Source organism: Coenobita brevimanus, chromosome 80 (genome assembly GCF_032717465.1).
Source record: "Coenobita brevimanus isolate Jiangsu-jjx chromosome 80, ASM3271746v2, whole genome shotgun sequence".
NCBI classification, from domain to species: Eukaryota; Metazoa; Arthropoda; class Malacostraca; order Decapoda; family Coenobitidae; genus Coenobita; species Coenobita brevimanus.
This window is the reverse complement of record NC_137033.1, coordinates 34627238-34648578: the sequence shown is the minus strand read 5'-3', so window position 1 is coordinate 34648578 and position 21341 is coordinate 34627238. Positions and strand designations below refer to the sequence as shown.

Here is a 21341-nt window from a genome sequence, read left to right as displayed (position 1 = left end):
TATATATATATATATATATATATATTAGCTATCGGATAAAAATCGTTTTTTTTTTTTTTTTTTTTTTTTTTGCCGCAGCTCCATTCAGTATAGTCATATCGACATGAAACCGAAACCTAAAGGTGCATCTTTCAAAACTGCATCCTATAACATGTCTCATTACATCAGAGGTGTCACCCCCCAGTTAGCGGTAGGGGGGGTCAATGTCAGGTGGGTCGACTGAGAATTTCGTATGGGCATAAAATCGTCAGTTTTCACCCGATTTACTCCAAATTTAATATGTGGCACATTTGTCTAGATAATCTGTTGTGTTTATCCGTCAGCACAAAAATGACTGCAGGGGACGGGTTTGCTGTGCCCTGGCACAGCTTCTTGTTATAACATAACTTTAACCGCTGTCTTCGAACCTTGAGGTAGTCATCGAGCACCCCACACTTTCTTATTACATTCCTCTCAGCTTAAAACAATTGTTCGTAATTGTCTGAATGAAATATATACTGTAAGTTCGTCTACAGCAGCGAAATACGATGCGTCATTTTGTACATTATTCTTGATGGAACCACACCGTTTTATTCAGGTTAGAAAAGATCTCTCGTCCTGTTGGGGTTATAGAAACCTATAGCTATCCCCTGCAATTCAAAACTTGCTAAGTTGTTTGCGATTAGCAAGAACAGAATAGGAAACACGGCATTTGAGTAAAGATGTATATTTGTTAACAGTCATCTTTCCCTAGCTGAAACTAATATAATTCTGAGAGTCGAAAAAATAAATAATGATAATGTCCACCTATGAATACTTGTAAATGAAATCATCTTTGTCATTTGACTACTAGATTTTATCTAAAGTAAAATTTAAATCTCCTAGAAGCAGCCAGAACAAAATACAAAAGCCAGTCTCTACCAGGAAAATGCTTCACTCCTTTACAAATATTCTTCCTTGGCTAAATAAAGTCGATTTTTATAACAGGAATGTACTAAAAACAAACATGGTAGGTACTGGAATACAGGCCACATTGACCTACCTATGACCTCCATAACTTTGACCTGAGAATCCTTCTGAAAGCTGGGGTAGTCCTCGAGCACCTCACACTTGTACTTGCCGCTGCTGGCATGGGAGACGTTGTGCAGCACCACCACCTCACCCTCAGACTCTCTCTTCTGCACCGCAAGAAAATAACTGTATTAGAAGTTTTTCTTACTGTATCCTTTACGGCAGAAAAATAACAAAATGCAGTTATTAGGGGGTATATAAAAACATATTACATTAGTAGCTTTACCCAACTGTGAGCATCTACAGCACAAGCAAATAAGAAAGAGGGAGAGTATATTAGTAAATTTTCTGGTTTTAAATCCTCCTGCGGCAGCCATAAGAAAAAACACGTAAAAGGTATGCAGTTAGTAACTTTATATTCCTAGCGCTTCAGAGAATATAAAAAAAAAAAAAAAGAAGAATTAGTAGTTTTCCTTGCTGCCTCTTTTATGTCTGCCATGAAACTTTCAGTAGAAGCTTTTTCTGGCTTGATCTTTTTGCACGAAATAAAATGCACATGCAGAGATATTATTAGATTTGTTTACCCCTTCCCTACTACGTGGCGACCACTGAAGGAAAATAGGTATTAGTCGGTATGCAAATAGACACATCCCTCGATTTCTCATAGTATAACCTTTTGCAGCAGTAAAAAGAAGGGACAGAGAGAGAGAGAAGAACCGGAGCACATTTCTTCCACTCATTCTATATCAGTAAAAAAATAAATAAATAACTAGTATTCTCAACTTTCCTAATGTAACCCTGCTGTGGAATTTTCACACACACACACACACACACACACACACACACACACACACACACACACACAAATGGGGGGGTGGGACAAATGAGTGGATATAATTATTTGCTTCTCAATCCGTAACATAAGGAATGGCGTTGATTTTTTTTTTTTTTTTGCACCTCTGTACCACTTTCTTCTAGTGAGGAGACATTTTTTTTTTTTTTAGCAGGAGATATCAGACACATCCTTCATTTTATTTTATTTTATTTTTTTATCGAAGGAAGTCATTCCCAAGATGAAATAATCGTCTCGATGTAACACGGAACAGCTATAATATTACTTCTTCGTAGTTAAGGGATAAAACAGCTTTTACGACTCAATCTTTCATAAAATGCAGCCACAACATTCGAATTTCCTTCCAGATGTACACTTGTACTACTAAGTGAACAGGAGCGGAGGGAAGCCGGGGGGGGGGGGGAAGGACGCCTTAAGTGGCAAAACTTGTGGGGACGGTACTCCGAAGGTGAATGGAAAGCTGATAACAGGGAGAGCTGAAATTCCAGTTTCATCAGCCCTCGGGACAAGTTTCTGACCATCACCCTTTCCTGAATTTTTTCTATGTTTCAGAAACACAGACAGTAGGCCAGAATACTCTTCAATACGTGTTCCACTAACTGCCAGCACCAAACTACATGTACATTACACCACACACTTCCTATTCAAAATGAAACAAATGCATTCGGGGGCCGAATGCTAATCGGCCGCTAAAATATGCTATTGGCTGAGGAACAACCTTCCTACAAACCAATTAGAAGAAATTTTGCAAACCCCCACGGAATTCAGTCAGCGTGTTTTACAAGAAAGTCAATCCATATTAATAAATATATGAAGGTTGGCATTCGGTCGCCTTTGATTAAATTCTCACCAAAAATAATAGCCCTCTGCACATCCACATAGTTGCTATTTCCTGAGGGATTGGTGATAATTCGTCCACAACTTTTCGAGATATTTTGGCAACATACGCAAGCACACACACACACACACACACACACACACACACACACACACACACACACACACACACACACACACACACACACACACACACACACACACACACACACACACACACACACACACACACACACACACACACACACACACACACACACACACACACACACACACACACACACACACTGACAAAAACCATATCGCCTTGTCTTGCTAAAGGTGGGCAATAATTTTAAAAGAATGACAACCTTACACTCAGACTTGGAGTCTCCAGGGGGGAAGTGAACCTCAAACCCCCACCATCCGCCCCTCTCCCGGTGATAGCAACGAGAGATGTCTGGAAGCACTGTCTGACTCATTTACTTTTCACATCTGCAAGATTCGTGACCTTTCCTCTGATTTTCTCTCATTTGAACACAATCTTCCTTCCTATAAACCTCACCTTTCTTCCGCAATGAGACTCAGCAGTCTGAGGCGACTAATAGCAAACTCTTTTCTGTACCCTCCTATTTTCTTTATATTCACTTCAATGCCGAAGATGGCTGTTGTGTATCTGTACGCAACAAAATATCCGGATCTTCTGTTCCTGAACTTGAATCTTCTGATTTCTCTACTCTCTGGCTTCGGATATCTTGTCATGCTCTGACTAAATATATTTGTGCTGTGTACTTATTCCCCAATTTTGCAATGACAGGTTCTTTGACTAATTTACTTCTAAGACGTAACACATACCATAAAGTTCTCCAGTCTGAAATCTCCATTTTAGGTGAATTCAGTGCTAACCACCACATTTGGCTCTCCTCTCCTGTCATTGACCCACCTAGTGAACAAGTCTACATCTCCTCTCTCCTTAATGGCCTAGAGCAGCTTCAACAGCACCCTGCCCACATCCCTGACCTTCTTGGAGAGAGTTCTAACAAACTGACATTTCTGTTACAACTAAATCATTCTGCTTACACTGTTAATCTTCTCTCTCTCTCTCTCTCTCTCTCTCTCTCTCTCTTGGGCTCCTTCGATTACAGCCTTATCACTTTAACCTGTCCACCCATGGACCCTTCCAAGAAGCAGAAGCTGAGGCAGTTTTGGAGGTCCTTAGGCAGTACTATTTGATTTTCCCTGGATTGATTATTCCTTCCATGGCAGGCAGTCAACTCAGTGTGCCTCACGTGTTATGGAGGTTATTCTGTCAGGCATCAATCCATATCTTTCTTTCTCGTATCCTCTGGCAAATAGAAAAAAAAATTGGTTTAATCATGCTTGTACTAATGTTGTTCACAACAAGGAAAAAACCAACAAAAGGTACTGGAACCAACCCACCTCTAAGCCTCATCTCTTACCTATCTACCTACCTACCTATCTATCTATCTATCTATCTATATCTATATCTATCTATCTGTCTATCTATCTATCTATCAATATTTGCCTGAAATCGTGATGAGTCTGTTCTTTGCTTTTCAAAAAATAATGTCATTTATAATTAATATTCTAATCTTTCTGACTCAAATTCGTCCTGCTCCTTCTGGCACCTTGCCAAAAAACCTTTCTAACAACTTTACCTTAACATCATTCTCTCCTCTTTTCTGCTCTGATGGCTATGTAGCTGTTTCTTCTACTGATCAAGTAGAAGTCTTCGCCCAGACTTTCTCCTCCAGTTCCACTTTAGACGATGGCTGAGCTATTCTTCCATCACTTCCTCCCCTCTGACTTTCTCATGGCTGACATTAAATCTCTTCAACTGATGTGTTTTCCGCCATCACTGGCCTCAATGCTAAAAAGGCATATGGGCCTGATGGCGCCCCTCTTATTATCGTCAAGAACTGTGCTTCTGTGTTTACACTCTGCCTTGATAAACTCTCTCACCTTTTGATCTTGTATCTTTCCTTCTTGCTGGAAGCTTGCTCTCCTTCAGCCTGTCCCAAAGAAGGTTGACCATTCACAGCTGTCTAACTGTCGCCTTTAACATCATGTATTTCTAAACTTTTTGAATATATTCCTAACAAAAAAATGATAATGCACCTTTCCTATCACAACCATCTTTCCGATCGTCTGTATGGATTCTGCCAGGGACGCCCCACTGGAGATCTTCTCACCTTCCTTTCAGACTACTGGTCATTCTCCTTGTGAGATACTGGCGAATGCATTACTTTAGAACTTGACATCTCTAGAGTTTTCGATTCAGTCTGAAACAAATCTTTAGTTTCCTAACTGCCCTCTTACTGTGTCTACTATCTGTGCCTTCATCTCTAGCTTCCTTTTTGGTCGTTCTATAGCGCTGTTTTAGACAGCAACCATCCTTCTCCTAAAGCTATCAGTAGTGGTGTTTCTCATAGCTCTCTGTTATCACCAACTCTCTTCCTTCTATTCATCAATGATCTTCGAAGCTGCACATCTAATCCTGGCCACTCATAGAGTGATGACTCCACCATTAACCTTCCCATCTGCTTCTCGCTGCATCAATCTCAGCAGTTACTTAGACAAACAAGAAATGAGTCATTGACACACTTAATATCTGACTTGGCTCATATCTACAGTATGATTATGGTAGAAGTAATCTTGTTTTTTTATGCGTCAAAAACTCAGTTTTTACATCTTTGCATCCGTCAAAATCTTCCGCAGGAATATCCTCTGCAATAAATAAATAAATAAATATATATATATATATATATATATATATATATATATATATATATATATATATATATATATATATATATATATATATATATATATATATATATATATATATATATATATATATATATATATATATATATATATATATATATATATAAAACATCCAACTGAATCCTGCAACATATTTGAACTTACTTGGGGTTTCATTCTCGGGATTTTTCTTAGAATGATCATATTACCTCTCCTGTAAAATCTGCTACCAGTAGATTACGTGAGCTAGGCCGACTACGTGCCTTTTTTACCGTGCACCGTTCTTGACTTTATGCTGGAGTCTTAATCGTCTGTGTGTTGTGTAACTCTCTCATGTATGGGGGAGGCTTTCCACATACAACCCCTCTAAACAAGGTTTCGTCAAAGGCTTTTCGTCTCATTAACCTCCCTCTTCTCACTGGCTCCATTTAACTTCTGTCTCTTCGCCGCACTGTTGCATCTTTATCTCTTTTCTATCTCTATTTCAATGGTCGCTTCTCCTCTGAACTGTCTGCTTGCATCCCTCCACCACTAGGGAGGGTGTGTAGCAACCGTCTAACAGCAAACCCTCATCCCTTTTCTGTTCCTCCCTGTAAAGCAAGAGTTATCAGTTATTCCAAGTCCTTCTCATTGATTCAACAGGTCACCTCTGGAACTGTCTTCCTCTGTCTGTATTTCCTACTACCTATGACCTTTAGTCTTTCAAACATAGTGTGTCTTGGCATCTCGAAATGAATGGATCTTGAATTTGGCTCTCTGTTAAATTGTTTTTATTTCTTCTTGGAGGCGGCAATCTTGCGAGCATCTAGCCTTTGGTTCTTTCTTCGTTGCATAAAAACAGTACATACCACACACCGCCAGTTATAAAAAATCACATACACCCCCCCCACACACACACACTGCGACATTTCACACATTAAATTAAGGACAGCAACATGAACTATATCAGTAATAATAACAATAATAATAATAATAATAATAATAATAATAATAATAATAACTAGTAAAACGAAATTGACACTAGCAACTTCAAAAACTCGCCACATGGCAAGCTATTGCTGGATCTTGTGATTTCAATGCCCTTCATATAATGAACACTTCAAAGTGAAGAGTTGGTGTAGTAGGGCCCCCTAGAAGTATGCCAAACACGTTGAGAGAAGGTGAAAGCAATAAAATCCTTGCAGAGCAAAAATGGCAGAGCCCAAAGTATTTTCCATTGATCTCTTTGCGATCTCAGAAACTACTGGCCCAAATGGGCCCATGGTCATTCCAGACCTCCCCGACCTTGGCTATGTCCCATTAATATTTCAAGTCTGCACCTTTAGCGGTTACTGAAAATCCGTGAAAAGACTATTTTCATAGGTTTTTGGATGTAACTGGAAAACCAGTACTGGGAACTGGATAGCACTTGGTCATTTGAACTCGCTACCTGGGGAACTCTGATGGCCAAGTTTGATGGCCATTGCACTGCGACTGAGTGAATACGAGCAATTTACTTCTTCAATAATAATAATAATAATAATAATAATGACAAGGACAATATAACTCACCACTAGTGTGGTGAGTTATAATAATAATAATAATATTAATAATAATAATAATAAGAAGAAGAAGAAGAAGAAAACGACGTCCACGACGACGATGACGACGACGAAGGAGAAGAGGAGAACAAAAATCACCATCATCATTATCATGTTACTCTTTAAATCACAATCATCATTATCATGTAACGCTTTTTTTCGACATAGAAAATGGGGTTGTGATATTCCTATGTACAGCTATGAGTTATATATACACAGTATTAAATTCATCCCATGAGTTACATAAAGTTCTCTAAAAAACAACGACTCCCAGACACAAAGTTTTGCAAGGCAGACTCCAGATATTGTCAAACTTTTCTGTTCGGTAGTTTCAGAAATGCAACACATTTATTTTTCGATACGGTCTCGCGTACCATTTGATATTTTTGCACGCCCTCTCACTCCTTTATCTCGGTGAGTTTCGTTCTATTTTTAACGTGTGTCTTTTTCCTTGTCACTGTCTTTGTCCTTCTCCGCATCTGTTCTGTCTCTCTCAGCTCCTATATCTGAATGAAAGTTTCTTTAATCTTCATTCCTGTCTATCTCACAGTTCTCTTGCTTCTCGGTTTCTTTCTTTCTCGTCCCTTTCTCTTTTCGGATTTGTGGGCGGATTTGTGAAGCACTGAGAATGTGAACATATTTTGAGTCTGAGAGCACTTCTCTCTCTCTCTCTCTCTCTCTCTCTCTCTCTCTCTCTCTCTCTCTGCTTCTTCACCTCACACACACACACACACACACACACACACACACACAGAATTTTTCCCCTTTTGCCTCTTACATCTTGTTTAACTCCCCTCCCATCACATGCATTCCACATTTGAGTATTAGGTACAAATAAGCTTCGTGTTGTTACATGGGTTACTCGTGCTCCGACGGTAAGGTGGTTGTCAGGTAGTTAGAGCATTAGATTCCCATTTAAAAGGACAATCGGAATAACATTAGGACTACAACTGAGAGGCTCCCAGTTCGAATCTCTTTCGAACCAAGAGATCATTGGGGAAGGTCTTTATTTATTTATTTATTTATCTATCTATCTATCTATCTATCTACTTATTTTTGCCAAACACTACCTCTTCGGCAGAACTAGAAAAAAAGTAACTGGATGGTTAATCAATCAATGCATTTCGTAGTCTTAGGGAATGTTTAGTTGCTTTCTTGTTAGCTCCGTTTGTATATGTCAGTGATTGTCCACAGTCCACAAAGTAAGTTACGCCTGCGCTGAAGTTTCTTTGCACTTCACTTCCTCGCGATCTCATTTTTCCTCTGTTTCCCAGCTTCCTTTCGACTTGGTGGGAAATCCTGCAATAGTTTAGGTGTTTCTTGACAGTTTCTTTTGCCAGCATGCCTACTAAAGTCGCTAGAATGTTGCATCTGAATCTAGTTGGACATGTTGATATGCAGAGAAGGACGGTAACTCGCCCTTCTTTTTCTGCAAAAGGAGATAGTATCGTATTGCAGGATGATAGTAAGAATACCTGAAGGAATTGGAAAAAGGCTGAAACATGGAATGTTCCACGGAAGATGGTAAAGTGAATGGGATTTGAAGAGAAAAACAAGATGACTGATTAAAAGAAATTTGTGGAGAAGTCTTAAAGCTAGCGAGATAACTACAAGTAAGTGTGCAGAAATTTGATAACCTTTAAGGTAACACTAAATATAAAGCTTGAATTTTTGTAGAATTAAGTGTGTAGATGATAAAGGCATTACTTACTTGTCTTTTCAACAATATTAATTTCTTCACTACGATGGCGTCTTTTGCATAACACTGAACTGTTGTATTCATAGTACTGTATTCAGCTTCAACTATACTCCCTTGAAGAGAAGGGGGTTAACTGAGGCAGTTTTTGTTTGGTGATATAATCATGTGTATTTCAAAAGTACCGTATATCAGCTTTTGATTTTCTATCAATATTGAATCAATACGATTATATTCCCGCTAAGCTAGTCCCTTTCTCTTCAGCTTTGGTAGGGCAGTTTGAAGAAGTTACAAGCGAGAGGAAGTTATTCAAAGCGAATAACTGAAAAGGTCATAGATAACATCCTAAGCTCACAAGAATACGATCATCGCACCTCTTTTCCTAAACGACATGTTTTGCCTATAACTTTCACATAATACTGTGTAATTTAACCCGCCCCATCCCAACGTTTTCTGGGCAGTGGTACGCCCCAGTCCCGACATTTTTGGACTTTTTTTTTTTTTTTTGGCTCAAACATCCGCTTTTGGTGAAAAACATCGAAAATTCATAGAGAAATCGCTCACCTGAGGTTTAAAATAATCGATCCAGGTAGGAGTACCTCCTTACATTACAGGGTTTTCTATCAGGCTGGCTGCAAAGAAAACGAGTTCTATGGGAGGATAACTCTTCTACACCACTCATAAACGGTATTTATTTATTTATTTGGTACGAATTTATATGTAGTATGAGAGTATATTGGTTTTCAAATGGTAATATAGGCATTATAAGCATTGTTTCACTCACTAACTCATCACCATTCCTGATCTTTTTTTGCCACATTACCTGATCATCATTTCTGACTGTTTCTTCCTCTAATGTTTGTCCTCCACATTGTCATCGATTGGGGAATCACTCTGGCCCTGAATTTCGTACCGTGGCATGACATGGCTTTACTGGCCAGGTCACTGATAACAGGTGAATTGCTGAGAAAAGGTCATGCAGGGGGGGGAGGAGGTCATGCTGGGTAAGTCATTGTCCCTGCCTGGCATCTTGTAGAGGAAGGTGTCCCGTGTATACGTACCAAAAATCTCTCGCGAAAATTGAAAATTGTGCAAATTAGGGACCTTGCAATGTCCTTGCAATGTTGCCGCATTAATTTACGTCTCCGGGATACGAGTGCACATCATGTGAGGACGTGAATTCACGTCTCCAGGACGGGGCGGGTGTCACTTGTAACATTTGACTGAACCCAGGAGGTTATTTTGTGATAATCCTGAACAGAAAAATCCATATAATTCGTATAATATTCAGTCGTTAAGGAGCTAGATTTGCCAAAAACCGAATGGGCAAAAATGGTGTCTCATAATGCATCAAGACCGAAAAAATCAATTGTAGCTCCGTAACTGTTTGTGTGGCATTTCTTATTCAACATTCTAGTACAAGAATAATCTCCTGAAGTTTGACATAAGCATAACGGGATACTTTGTATATCATCTCACTATAAATATATGTAACAAAAGTAATATTAATCAAAATATAACTGATCCTTTGGTAGAAGTGTGTAGGTATGGAAAAAATAAAACAAAGCCCATATCTATACTTTTTTTTTTTTATGCAAGGAAGACAGAACCAAAGGCCAGGAGCCCACAAACAGTTCCTTCTAAGAAAAAAGGGAAAAGAAGCAATACAGCAGATAGCCAAATTCAAGAACCATTCATTTTGAGATGCCTGGATACACTGCATTTGAAAGACTGGAGATCATAGGAAGTAGGAAATACAGACAGAGGGAGACAGTTCCAGAGTTGACCTGTTGCATAAATGAAGGACTGGGAGTAACGTTTATCTCTTGCATTAGAGAGTTAGACAGAAAAGGGATAAGAGTTTGCTGCTAGACGGGTGCTACGCGCCCGTCGTAGAGGTGGAGGAATGCATGCAGACAGTTTAGAGGAGCAGCGACCATTGACATAGCGATAGAAAAGAGATAAAAATGCGACAGTGTGGCGAAGAGACAGAGGTCGAAGGGAGCCAGTAAGAGGAGGAGAGTTAATGAGGCGAAAAGACTTTGACTCCAACTTGTTGAGAAGAGCTGAATGATGGGAATATCCCCACTCATGAGAGCTGGACTCTACACAGGGGCGAATAAAACCCTTGCATAGCCTAAAGTCAACAGCTATGCAGGGGTAAAGAAGATATAGTGTCGGCTTAGCACATCTAAACTCTTGGAAGGAAATTTTACAAGAGATGCATTTTGATATTTCCAAGAAGAATCCCGAGAGAATGAAAATCCATGTATGTTTAAGGATGATGCATGACTGAGTGGGATATTATTAAGAGTTAGTGGGTACTCCTATGGAAGATTTTGTTGGGCTGATAGGTGTAAGAACGGAGTCTTTGATGCATTTAAAACAACAAGATTGCTTTTGCCCCAGTCAGAGGTACGAGCAAGTCAGACATTAGGTGTGTCATTGTCTCATCCCTTTTTTGTTGAAGTAACTGCTGAGATGGACGTTGCAGGAACCGAATGGAAAGGTGAAGGGTGGAATTATCAGCTATGAGTGAATAAGGTTAGATGTACAGTTTAGAAGGTCATTGATGAACAAAAAGGAGAGAGTTGGTGATAGGACAGAGCCATGAGGAACACCGCTGTTGATAGATCTAGAAGAACGATGACTGTCTACAAAGGCAGCTATATAGAACAACCAGAAAGGAAGCTAAAGATGAAGGTACAGATAGAAAGATAGAAAGCGTAAGAGGGTAGTCTGGAAATTAAAGATTTATGCCAGACTCGATCAACAGCCTTGAGATGTCAAGTGCAATGGCAAAGCTTTCACCAAAGTCCCGAAAGGAGAACGACTAAGAGTCTGAAGGGTAGATGAAAAGATCAGTGGAGCGTCCCTGATGGAACCCATACTGACGATCAGAAAGAAGGTTGTGATAGGGAAGATGCTTTAAAATTTTTATATTAGGAATAGACTCGAAAACTTTTGAGACTCAGGATGTTAAAGCAATTGGGCGATAGTTAAAGGGTTGGGAATGGTCACCCTTCTTTGGCACTGGCTGAATAAGTGCAAACTTTCAGCAAGAAGGGAAGGTGCAAGTTGATAGACAAAGGCGAAAGAGTTTACCAAGGCAGAGTGTAAGCACGATAGCACATTTCTTGAGAACAAAAGGGGGGGACCCCATCAGACCCATATGCCTCGTTAGTAATGAGGCTAGTGATGGCAGAAAATATCATCAGTTGAAGAAATTTTAATGTCAGCCATGAGGAAGTCAGAGAGGGGAAGTGATGGAGGAACAGCACCGGAATCGTCTAAGGTGGAATTGGAGGAGAATGTTTGAGCAAAGAGTTCTGCTTTTTCAGTAGAGGAAATACTCGTAGCTACAGAGCCATAAGAGTAGAAAAGAGGAGGGAAGGATGATGAGGTAAAGTTGTTAGATAGGTTTTTGGCGGGGTGCCAGACGGAGCGGGAAGAATTCAAGCTGGAGAGTTAGGAGCATTTAGTACGGATGAATTTTTTTTAGCAGAGTGAAGAACAAACTTAGAACGATCCCGGGCAGAAACACAAAAAAATATGTGATTCAGGGGTGTGATGGCTCCAGTACCTTTTGTAGACCCTCTCCTTGTTGTGGACAGCATTAGAACAAGCATGATTAAACCAAGGCTTTTTTGCATAAGTCAAAAGATATGAGAAAGGAATGTATGCTTCCATGCTAGAGAGAATAACATCTCCAATGCGGAAGGCATATTCTCAAGGCTCCCGGTCATGGAAGCAATAATCATTCCAGGGAAAATCAAAGAAGTACTGCCTGGGGGCCTCCCAGTCAGCAGCCCCAAAGTGCCACAACTGACGTTTCATTGGATGGTCCACAGGCGTACTGGAGTGACAGGACAGGTTAAGGTAGTAAGGTTGTGATCGGAGGAGCCTAACGGAGAGGAAAGATTAACAGTGTAAATAGAAGGATTAGTTGTAAGGACGACGCCCAGTATGATGGAACTCCCTCCAAGGCGCTCAGGGATATGGGTAAGGTTATGGACGAGCAGCACTAGGTTATTAAGGATAGAAAAGATATAGGCTTGTTCACCAGGTGGATCAGTGAAAGGAAAGGAAAGCCAAAGGTGGTGGTGAACAATGAAATCTCCTAGAATGGAGATTTCAGAGAAAGGAGAAATGTATAAGATGTGTTCCATCGTCGAAGTAAGACAGTCGTAGAAATTTTCATAGTCAGTAGAATTAGGGGATAAGTAAACAGCACAGACATATTGTATGTAGTCAGAGAATTACAGGAAAGCCGAAGCCACAGAGTAGAGAAATCAGAAGAATCAAGGTCAGGAACATAAGAGTAAGATAAGTCGTTGCATACATATACACAACAGCCACCTTTGGCTTTGAAATGAATAAAGAGAAAGTAGGAGGATACAGAGAAGGGTTTGGTATCAGTTGCCTCAGACAGCTGCGTCTCAGTTAAGAAGAGAAGGTGGGGTTTAAAGGAGGAGAGGTGGTGCTCAACAGACACAAAGTTAGTGGAAAGGCCGCGAATGTCGCAGAAATGAAGAAGAATTGAGTCAGACAGTGTTTCCAGGCAACTCGTTGTCATCGCGGGAGGGGCGGATGGCGGGGGCATTTATGGACCCCCCCACCCTCTCCCGAGGGGACTCCAAAACTTGGTTATTAGACTTCTTTTTGGTTTAAAAATTGAAAAGGAAGTGTACTGTACAATTTGCATGTAGTTTGGTATTGACAGTTAGAGAAACTTGTATTGGGGAGCATGCTGGCCTGCTCTCTGTGTTACTGGAACACTGCAGAAGTACAGCAAAGGTGGATGGTCAGGAACTAGTCCCGAGGGCTGATGAATGAGGAGTTCCAGTTCTTCCTATCATTAGCTTTCGAGCCACCTTGAGAGTACTGCCCTGCTCGACTGCAATCTCCCTTATATCTCTGATTTACTAATTTCTTTCTGCCTTTGAAGTAACATTATTTACTTGGTATTTACAGAAAGAATATCTGTACTACAAAGAAGTACGGTAATTGGCATCAGGGAAACACGAAGTCGAAACACGAAAAAGACATCTTCAATGAAGAGTTGTCAGAAAACCTCTTCACTTCTATACTTTGTGTGTGTGTGTGTGTGTGTGTGTGTGTGTGTGTGTGTGTGTGTGTGTGTGTGTGTGTGTGTGTGTGTGTGTGTGTGTGTGTGTGTGTGTGTGTATTAAGTACTCTAGCATATTCTTGTATACTATATATATTCACTATTCGTTGATATTAAAATTATATACAAAATCTGACAGAAAATTATTTGCTGTAATGTGCAAAATATACATGGAAAGAAGTGAAAGAAATTCCCCTGAACCCACAGGGTTCACGCCTATACATCAGACGGTCACTGCTACCGACAGTGATGTCTGAGCCGAAGGTAAATACAATAGAACGTAAACGTATTGTTTCTAAGTCAGAGGTCATCGTCTAATGTGGAGAAGGGTGAGAATAGTTGTGGTGATTGTGCAACAAACCACTTCCAAATCGTGATGCCACGCTAGTATCTCCCGTCTCGTCTCTAATATTACAAGTGTTCGCCTGCTACAGGTACACGTACATTCTCTCGACAAGCAAGAGTACTCGGGACCCTCCTTGCAAGGAAGCATTTACTGTAAAAATTCCATAATAGGATGTGACATTTCTGTATTCCTTCTCGCTACAAATATTGCAAATTGTTGGACTGATCAGTCAGCCAGAAGTAGTAAGCAGGTATTAATTCAAATCACGAGTGCCACATCACTGGATCCTACGAGTACTTCTCTGTTCATCGTCATCTCCATAATGCCACGCGATTTTTCTCTCCCTTCTCATCCCCAGCAACACATAATGTCGGTCTGAGCGGTCGACAGTTTTATGGAACCAAGAATTCCTTATTATAACAATGGAGATGTCCCAGGACAATTTTTCTGTCTTCATCATCACTTTGATGATGAGAGGCTCCTTTCACACTTCCAGTTTGTCTCTCAGCATTAGACATTCTAGTCTGAGCACCTGACAAGTGGAGATAAGCAAACTTACATTCCTGTCACAAGTGGGATGCCTCAGGTCGTGTTCAAGGGGAAGATTAGAACCTAAAGACATTAAATGCCTCCCTAAAAGACCTTAGTGTAGATGATGTTTATATGTATATGGGTGTTCTTCTTGGACAAAATGAGTTTTCCTTTTAAATCAAACACTAATGCTGAAACACACACACACACACACACACACACACACACACACACACACACACACACACACACACACACACAGAATGACAACTCACCTTGAAACACTACATCAACAGCTATAACTGTTTCACCTTTACAACCCTTCTCATCACTCCGGCTACCACATGACGATTTTATTCTGTTCATGCAGAATCCCTCTGACGTATTGAATTAGCCACTTCAGTACAAGAACGTTATTAGAGTATCTATTCTACTAGGTGCTGGGGAGGGTTGCCCCTATACGGTGACATTACTCGTACGATCGCCCACGGCTTCATCTCTATACCTCGAAAGGAAGAGGTGGAATGCAGGAGAGCAGTCAGCCTGCAGTCCAGTGGGTTTACACTCGGATGGCGCGGGCCAACAACATAAGCAACAGCACTGGCATCAGCAACAACAACATAATTCAGGAGACTTTGCTTAGCCTGAAAGATGTTTCCAAACTAGGAGAGTCACATATAGTTTTCACTTTTTCCTCAGCTGCAGTAAAATTGTCCGGCATTAGCAGAACAAATGCGTGTTATATATATATATATATATATATATATATATATATATATATATATATATATATATATATATATATATATAACTTCTTTGTAACGAAGAAGTTAGCACGAGACTCTGATGACGACTTACTTTACTTTCTCATGGTTCCATCGGTATGATTATATTGAGCTTAAGAGATTTTTCATAAAGAAGGGTATATCTAACCCCACCAATTCCTAAACAGATATCTCTCCTAAACTGAGTCAAACAATCTGTGAGGAGCAAGAATAAAATATAAAACGGATAATACACACGTATGAAACAGTGCACAGACTTCTCTTTTTTGTATTATTTAATTTTTTCCATCTTTTTTTTGATTCGTTAAAAGACGTGGGACACTGATGTAACATTCTAAGAAAAATATATACTCAAGGTTTATAACAATCCCTCTTGCGCGAAGCGAGAGCAGCAAAATATTTGTTTCACTTCCTGAAAAATTGCGCATGAAATTCTCTCTCTCTCTCTCTCTCTCTCACACACACACACACACACACACTCACACTGTAGCAAAGAGAGAGGACGTGCACTTGCCGCGCTCCGCTACTGGTCATACCTAATTGTATCTATGAGTCAATCTCGGTAGTAGGATAATTTAAGTGATGATTTTATATTGCAGAGCAAGTATAAGCGAAAAAGTGTAGTCCAGTGAAAGTATACATTGAAAATCGGTGCTCCAAGGAATTCGCTGAGGCAAGGCAACGTTAGGGTGTTGTCATACCACACCAAGGCGGGTAGCAGAGAGATGCCAGATTGTAAGTAGAAATTATCATTCCGTAAGATACCGGTAGCGAACTTTCCAGAAGTAACTCTAGTAGGTAAGAGAAGGAATAAAAGTAGAAAGCAGAATGATGAATATGGAGAACTGATTGAAATGGAAACATTTATTTAATTAATGGAGAAAGTGAATAAACTGGAAATAGAGGCAATCGGAAAGGAACTACACCTACAGAAGGAAAATAAATGAAGAATAAGTAAAGGAAATAAATAGAAAAAGACTCAGCAATAGAGGAGTTGTCAGATGAGGTAAACTCACTGAGAAAGAAAAAATGTGAAATGAGGAGTACAGTGGTCAGCCATGTGAGATTTTTGGAGTTAAAACATGATATTGATATCATTACGCATGCAGGAAGTCTGATTAAACAAAGGAGTGATGTTGAAGAGAAGATAACTCAGGGAAATGAAATGATGAGAAATTGCACAGATGAAGTACAAAGTACATTTGCTGAGGTCGTAAAAGTGAAACAAGGGATAAAAACAAGGTCGAAGAGCAAAGCATAAGAAGGGAAATGAAAGAAATAATAATTAAAAAAAAAAAAAAACAGCCCAAAGCTGATAAAGGAATCAGCTGAGATCAACATATCCTTGGTGAATTCTGGTAATGATAAAGGAAAAATAAGAAACAATATCTCGAGACCAAAAGGAGATGGTAAATATAATGAACACAACGAAATCAGTATCAAAGGACATTGCGAGAAAGATATAGAGGAATATAAAAGGCTAGGGAAATATGGGAGAAACAAGTCAAGGCCCCTGAACCTTCCATAGTGTAAACACTGTTGGAGAGGTAATAGAAAATGCTAAGAAACTCAAGGAATCAGAGGAATTTAAAAAGTATGGATAAAACGATGCCCAACTCAGGAGGAATGGGGAAAATTCAAAGAAAAGAGGGATGAAGCAAAAAAAAAAAAAAGGAAAGATCAGAGGAAGAGAGAAGGAAATTTATTTACAAAGTATTTGGATTACAAGAAAATAGCACATAAACCGCAGAGACTAAAAAAAGGGAAGGTAGTAGGCTCAACCTATGTCAGATATATAAACATGACTGCTGATGTACTGAAATGAGCATGGAATATTATCCAAATTATCAAAGATAAAAGACTATATCAAAGCAATGGAACCCCATATTATTTGCCTAACTGAAACAAATTTAACCCCAAGGACATCCAATGACTCCCTAAGTCTTGATGAATTCAAAAGGAGAAGAGATAGAAATTTGAAAAAAAAAAAAAAAAAAAAAAAAAAAAAAAAAGGTTACGGTATTAACAAAGAAAAAACTTCAAGTTAAAGAGATAGAACTGGATGTTATACTATCACAAGTAGAAATAATTACAGTAGAGATCAATACTTCTGAAGGAAAATAATGGTAGCTAATTGACTGGGCAAGTGCTTGTGTGGTCCTGTTGTATAAAGGCAAGGGTGATAAGTATGAATGTACTAGCTTTAGGGGTATAAGTCTGTGAGTGTTGTAGGTAAGGTTTATGGTAGAGTGTTAATTATGAGAGTTAGAGAGGGTACAGAGGGAGTGATTGGTGAAGAGCAGTGTGGCTTTAGGAGAGGGAGGGGATGCGTGGATCAGGTGTTTGCTGTGAGACAAGTGTGTGAAAAGTATTTAGCGAAAGGCAAGGATGTGTTTTGGGCATTCATGGATTTAGAGAAAGCGTATGATAGAATTGATAGGGAGGCTTTGTGGACTGTTTTAAGATTGTATGGACTTGATGGTTTGTTACTAAAAAGGGTGAAAAATTTTTATGTAAATAGTAGAGCGTGTGCAAGAGTGGGAAAAGCTGTGAGTGACTGGTTTCCTGTGAGAGTGGGGCTGCGACAGGGATGTGTGATGTCGCCTTGGTTGTTTAATATTTACATGGATGGTGTTGTAAGGGAGGTGAATGCAAGAGTTTTAGGTGAAGGTCTGAGTCTGGTGAAGGTTGATGGTGGAGAGTGGAATCTGAAGCAGCTGCTGTTTGCAGATGATACTGCACTGGTGGCTGATTCAGAGGAGAGATTGAGACAGTTGGTAGAGGAGTTTGGAAGGGTGTGTGAAAGGAGGAAATTGAAAGTAAATGAGAATAAGAGTAAAGTGATGAAGTGTACAAGGTTGGTAGATGGTAGGGGGATGAATATAGCTTTGAATGGCGAGTTGCTTGAGGAGGTAGAGTGTTTTAAATATCTAGGGTCACATGTTGCTGTGGATGGAAGAATAGATGCAGAAGTGAAGTTTAGAGTAAATGAAGTAGGAAAGGTGCTGGGAGGAATGAAAAAAGTGTTTAGATGTCTTTGGCTTAGAATGGATGTAAAGAGAAGGTTGTATGAGGGTGTTGTGGTACCGACTGCATTATATGGGGCTGAAACATGGAATATGGGTGTAGCAGAGAGGAAAAGTTTGAATGTAATGGAGATGAGGTGTCTGAGGAGTATGTGTGGAGTGACGCGTATGGATCGAGTGCGAAATGATGAAGTGCGAAGGAGAACTGGAGTTGTTCGGGAGATGGCTGGTAGAGTTGAGCAGAGGGTGTTGCGATGGTTTGGGCATATGGAGAGAATGGATAATGAGCGATTGGTGAAAAAGATAACTAGATCCGATGTGAGAGGTGTAAGGCTGAGAGGAAGACCACGAATAGGATGGATGGACAGTGTGAAGAGAGCACTGGATGCGAGAGGGATGTCTGTTGAGCAAGGAAGAGTGGCTGTGTGTGACAGAAATAAATGGAGAGAAATTGTGAATGAATAAGTGATGACGCAGCCCTGAGGGGATATTCTCCCGCATTTGGTCTGATCAGCTAGTCAGGTCAGGTGCGGGTAAGGGGATGGGTCTGTTATGATGTGGCAGGGGTAAACCAGCTCTGCTGTCGGGCCCTGCTGTGGATGTCACTGATTGCATTGCGCAGTTGACCCTTGTGCGGTGTGGTGCGGTGAGGATCTGTCCGTTCTCCCCTTGGGGCTAAGATGCGAATGAATGTGTTTGAATGGATGAGTAAATGGGGAGTGTGTCATCCTGTCTCGGCTACCTCCCTTTCCTTGGGGGAAGCAGCCTAGGTATATAGATAGATAGAATTTATACATGCCACCCAAGAAAAACTCCCGGGATAGAGGTGACTATGAAGACCTGGTAGAAAGTACAATACAGAGATAAAGAACCCTACTACATAGAATGCAAGAAAAATATGAAAAAATAATATTAGCTGGGGATTTCAACACAAATATAAATCTGAATACACAACAGTAGATGTAAGAAACTAATAAAGCTGTTGGGATCAAAAGCTCCTGGATCTTATACAAGAGTTCCTCTTAACATGTAAAGGAAAACACCAGATAAAGAGGACCAGAAGAACCATCATTATTAGATCTTATATGTGGTAGGTGAAGGCGGTCACCATCCACTCACTTGATGTAGTGTTGCTCTCTGGTGCCTGGCCTTTTCTCTCTTCTTTCCTCCCTTCCTCTTGTCCTTCTTTCTTTCATTCTTTCCTTTCTTCCTCTTGTCTTTCTTTCCTTCATTCTTTCCTCATCCTTCTGTCTACGGGTGACTCTACACTCAGTGACAAGCCAAATGGATTTCCTTATATCAAGAAACCATTTACTACGCTAGGTGGTAATCATATAGCCATATTATGGCGCCTGGTGGTTTAGTGGGTAATTAAGGCTCTCCAATCGGATTGAACCGGTGTAGGTTTATGTCTAAGGGGTGGTTGGGGTTTATTACTCACGTAATGCCACTCAGGGTTGAGTGAAGCTGTCCACTTTTATCTTAAATGTCAGGACCAACTTGCCTAGCCCAGGGCTTCTACGCCCCTCACGGGCAACACTAGTTCAAATGATGATGATGATGATGATGATGATGATGATGATATTTACTAAGCAAGAAAATGAAACTGACCACGTAATGTATCACCCTCCTTTCGGCAAAAAGCGACCATGCAGTATTTAATTGCAATTTCAGGATAGTATATGATATAGTTCGCGATAATGAAAGTTACAAAAAGAGACTAAACTACAAAAAGAGCAACTATCATGACCTAAAGAAATGCTTTACAGAAACAGATTGAGAAAAGGAGCACAGAGGACAAATATAAATATTATATACAGCAAATTCTGTGAATTTTAAGAAACAGGAGTGCACAAAGTAACAAAAATAAGGAAAAAGAAATGGTTTAATACCGAATGTAAAAATGCAAATTAGGGAAGAGATTTGCTGTAGCACCAGTCGAGCAGGGCAGTACTCCCGAGGTGGATGGAAAGCTGATGACAGGGAGTGCTGGAGCTCCCGTTTGATCAGCTCCAGTTTCATTCTCCTTTGCTGAACTTTTTCAGTGTCTCAGTTACACAGAGAGTAGGCCAGCATGCTCTCCAACACAAATTTCTCTAACTATCTACACCAAACTACATGTACAGTACACACTACACTTCCTTTTCCAAAATTTTAAAAAATGGCGTCTCATCACCCAGCCTCGGAGTCCCCAGGGGCGGGGAGACCATAAATGTCCCCATCTTCCTCCCCTCTCCCGGTGACGACTCGAGGTGCCTGGAACCACTGTCTGACTCTCTTCTTCTTCATTTCTGCAACATTCGTGGCCTTTCCTCTAACTTTAGGTCTGTTGAGCACCACCTCTCCTCTAAACCTCACCTTCTTTTTCTAACTGAGACTCAGCTGTCTGAGGCAACTGACAGCAAACCCTTTTCTGTATCCTCCTACTTTCTCTATACTCATTTCAAAGCCAAAGGTGGCTGTTGTGTATATATACGCAACGACTTATCTTGCTCTCGTGTTCCCGAACTCGATTCTTCTGAATTCTCTACACTCTGGCTTCGGCTTTCCTGTCATTCTCTGACTAAATATAACTGTGCTGTTTACTTATCCCCTAATTCTACTGACTATCAAAAATTCTTTGACTATCTTACTTCTACGATGGAACACATTCTATCCATTTCTCCTTTCTCTGAAATCTCCATTCTAGGAGATTTCAATGTTCACCACCACCTTTGGCTCTCCTCTCCTTTCACTGATCCACCTGGTGAACAAGCCTACATCTTTTCTATCCTTAATGACCTAGAGCAGCTAGTACAGCACC

The 21341-nt window shown here is 40.2% G+C and overlaps 1 protein-coding gene across 1 annotated transcript in view; it reads right to left on the bottom strand.

Annotated features, from left to right (window-relative positions):
• LOC145409327 (uncharacterized) overlaps nucleotides 1–21341 on the bottom strand; it is a 190649-nt gene that overhangs the window by 72370 nt on the left and 96938 nt on the right. The window contains exon 2 of the mRNA XM_080279798.1: nucleotides 1022–1157. Within this exon, the coding sequence (XP_080135924.1) occupies nucleotides 1022–1157 (136 nt within the window). The remainder of the gene's footprint in view (nucleotides 1–1021; nucleotides 1158–21341) is intronic.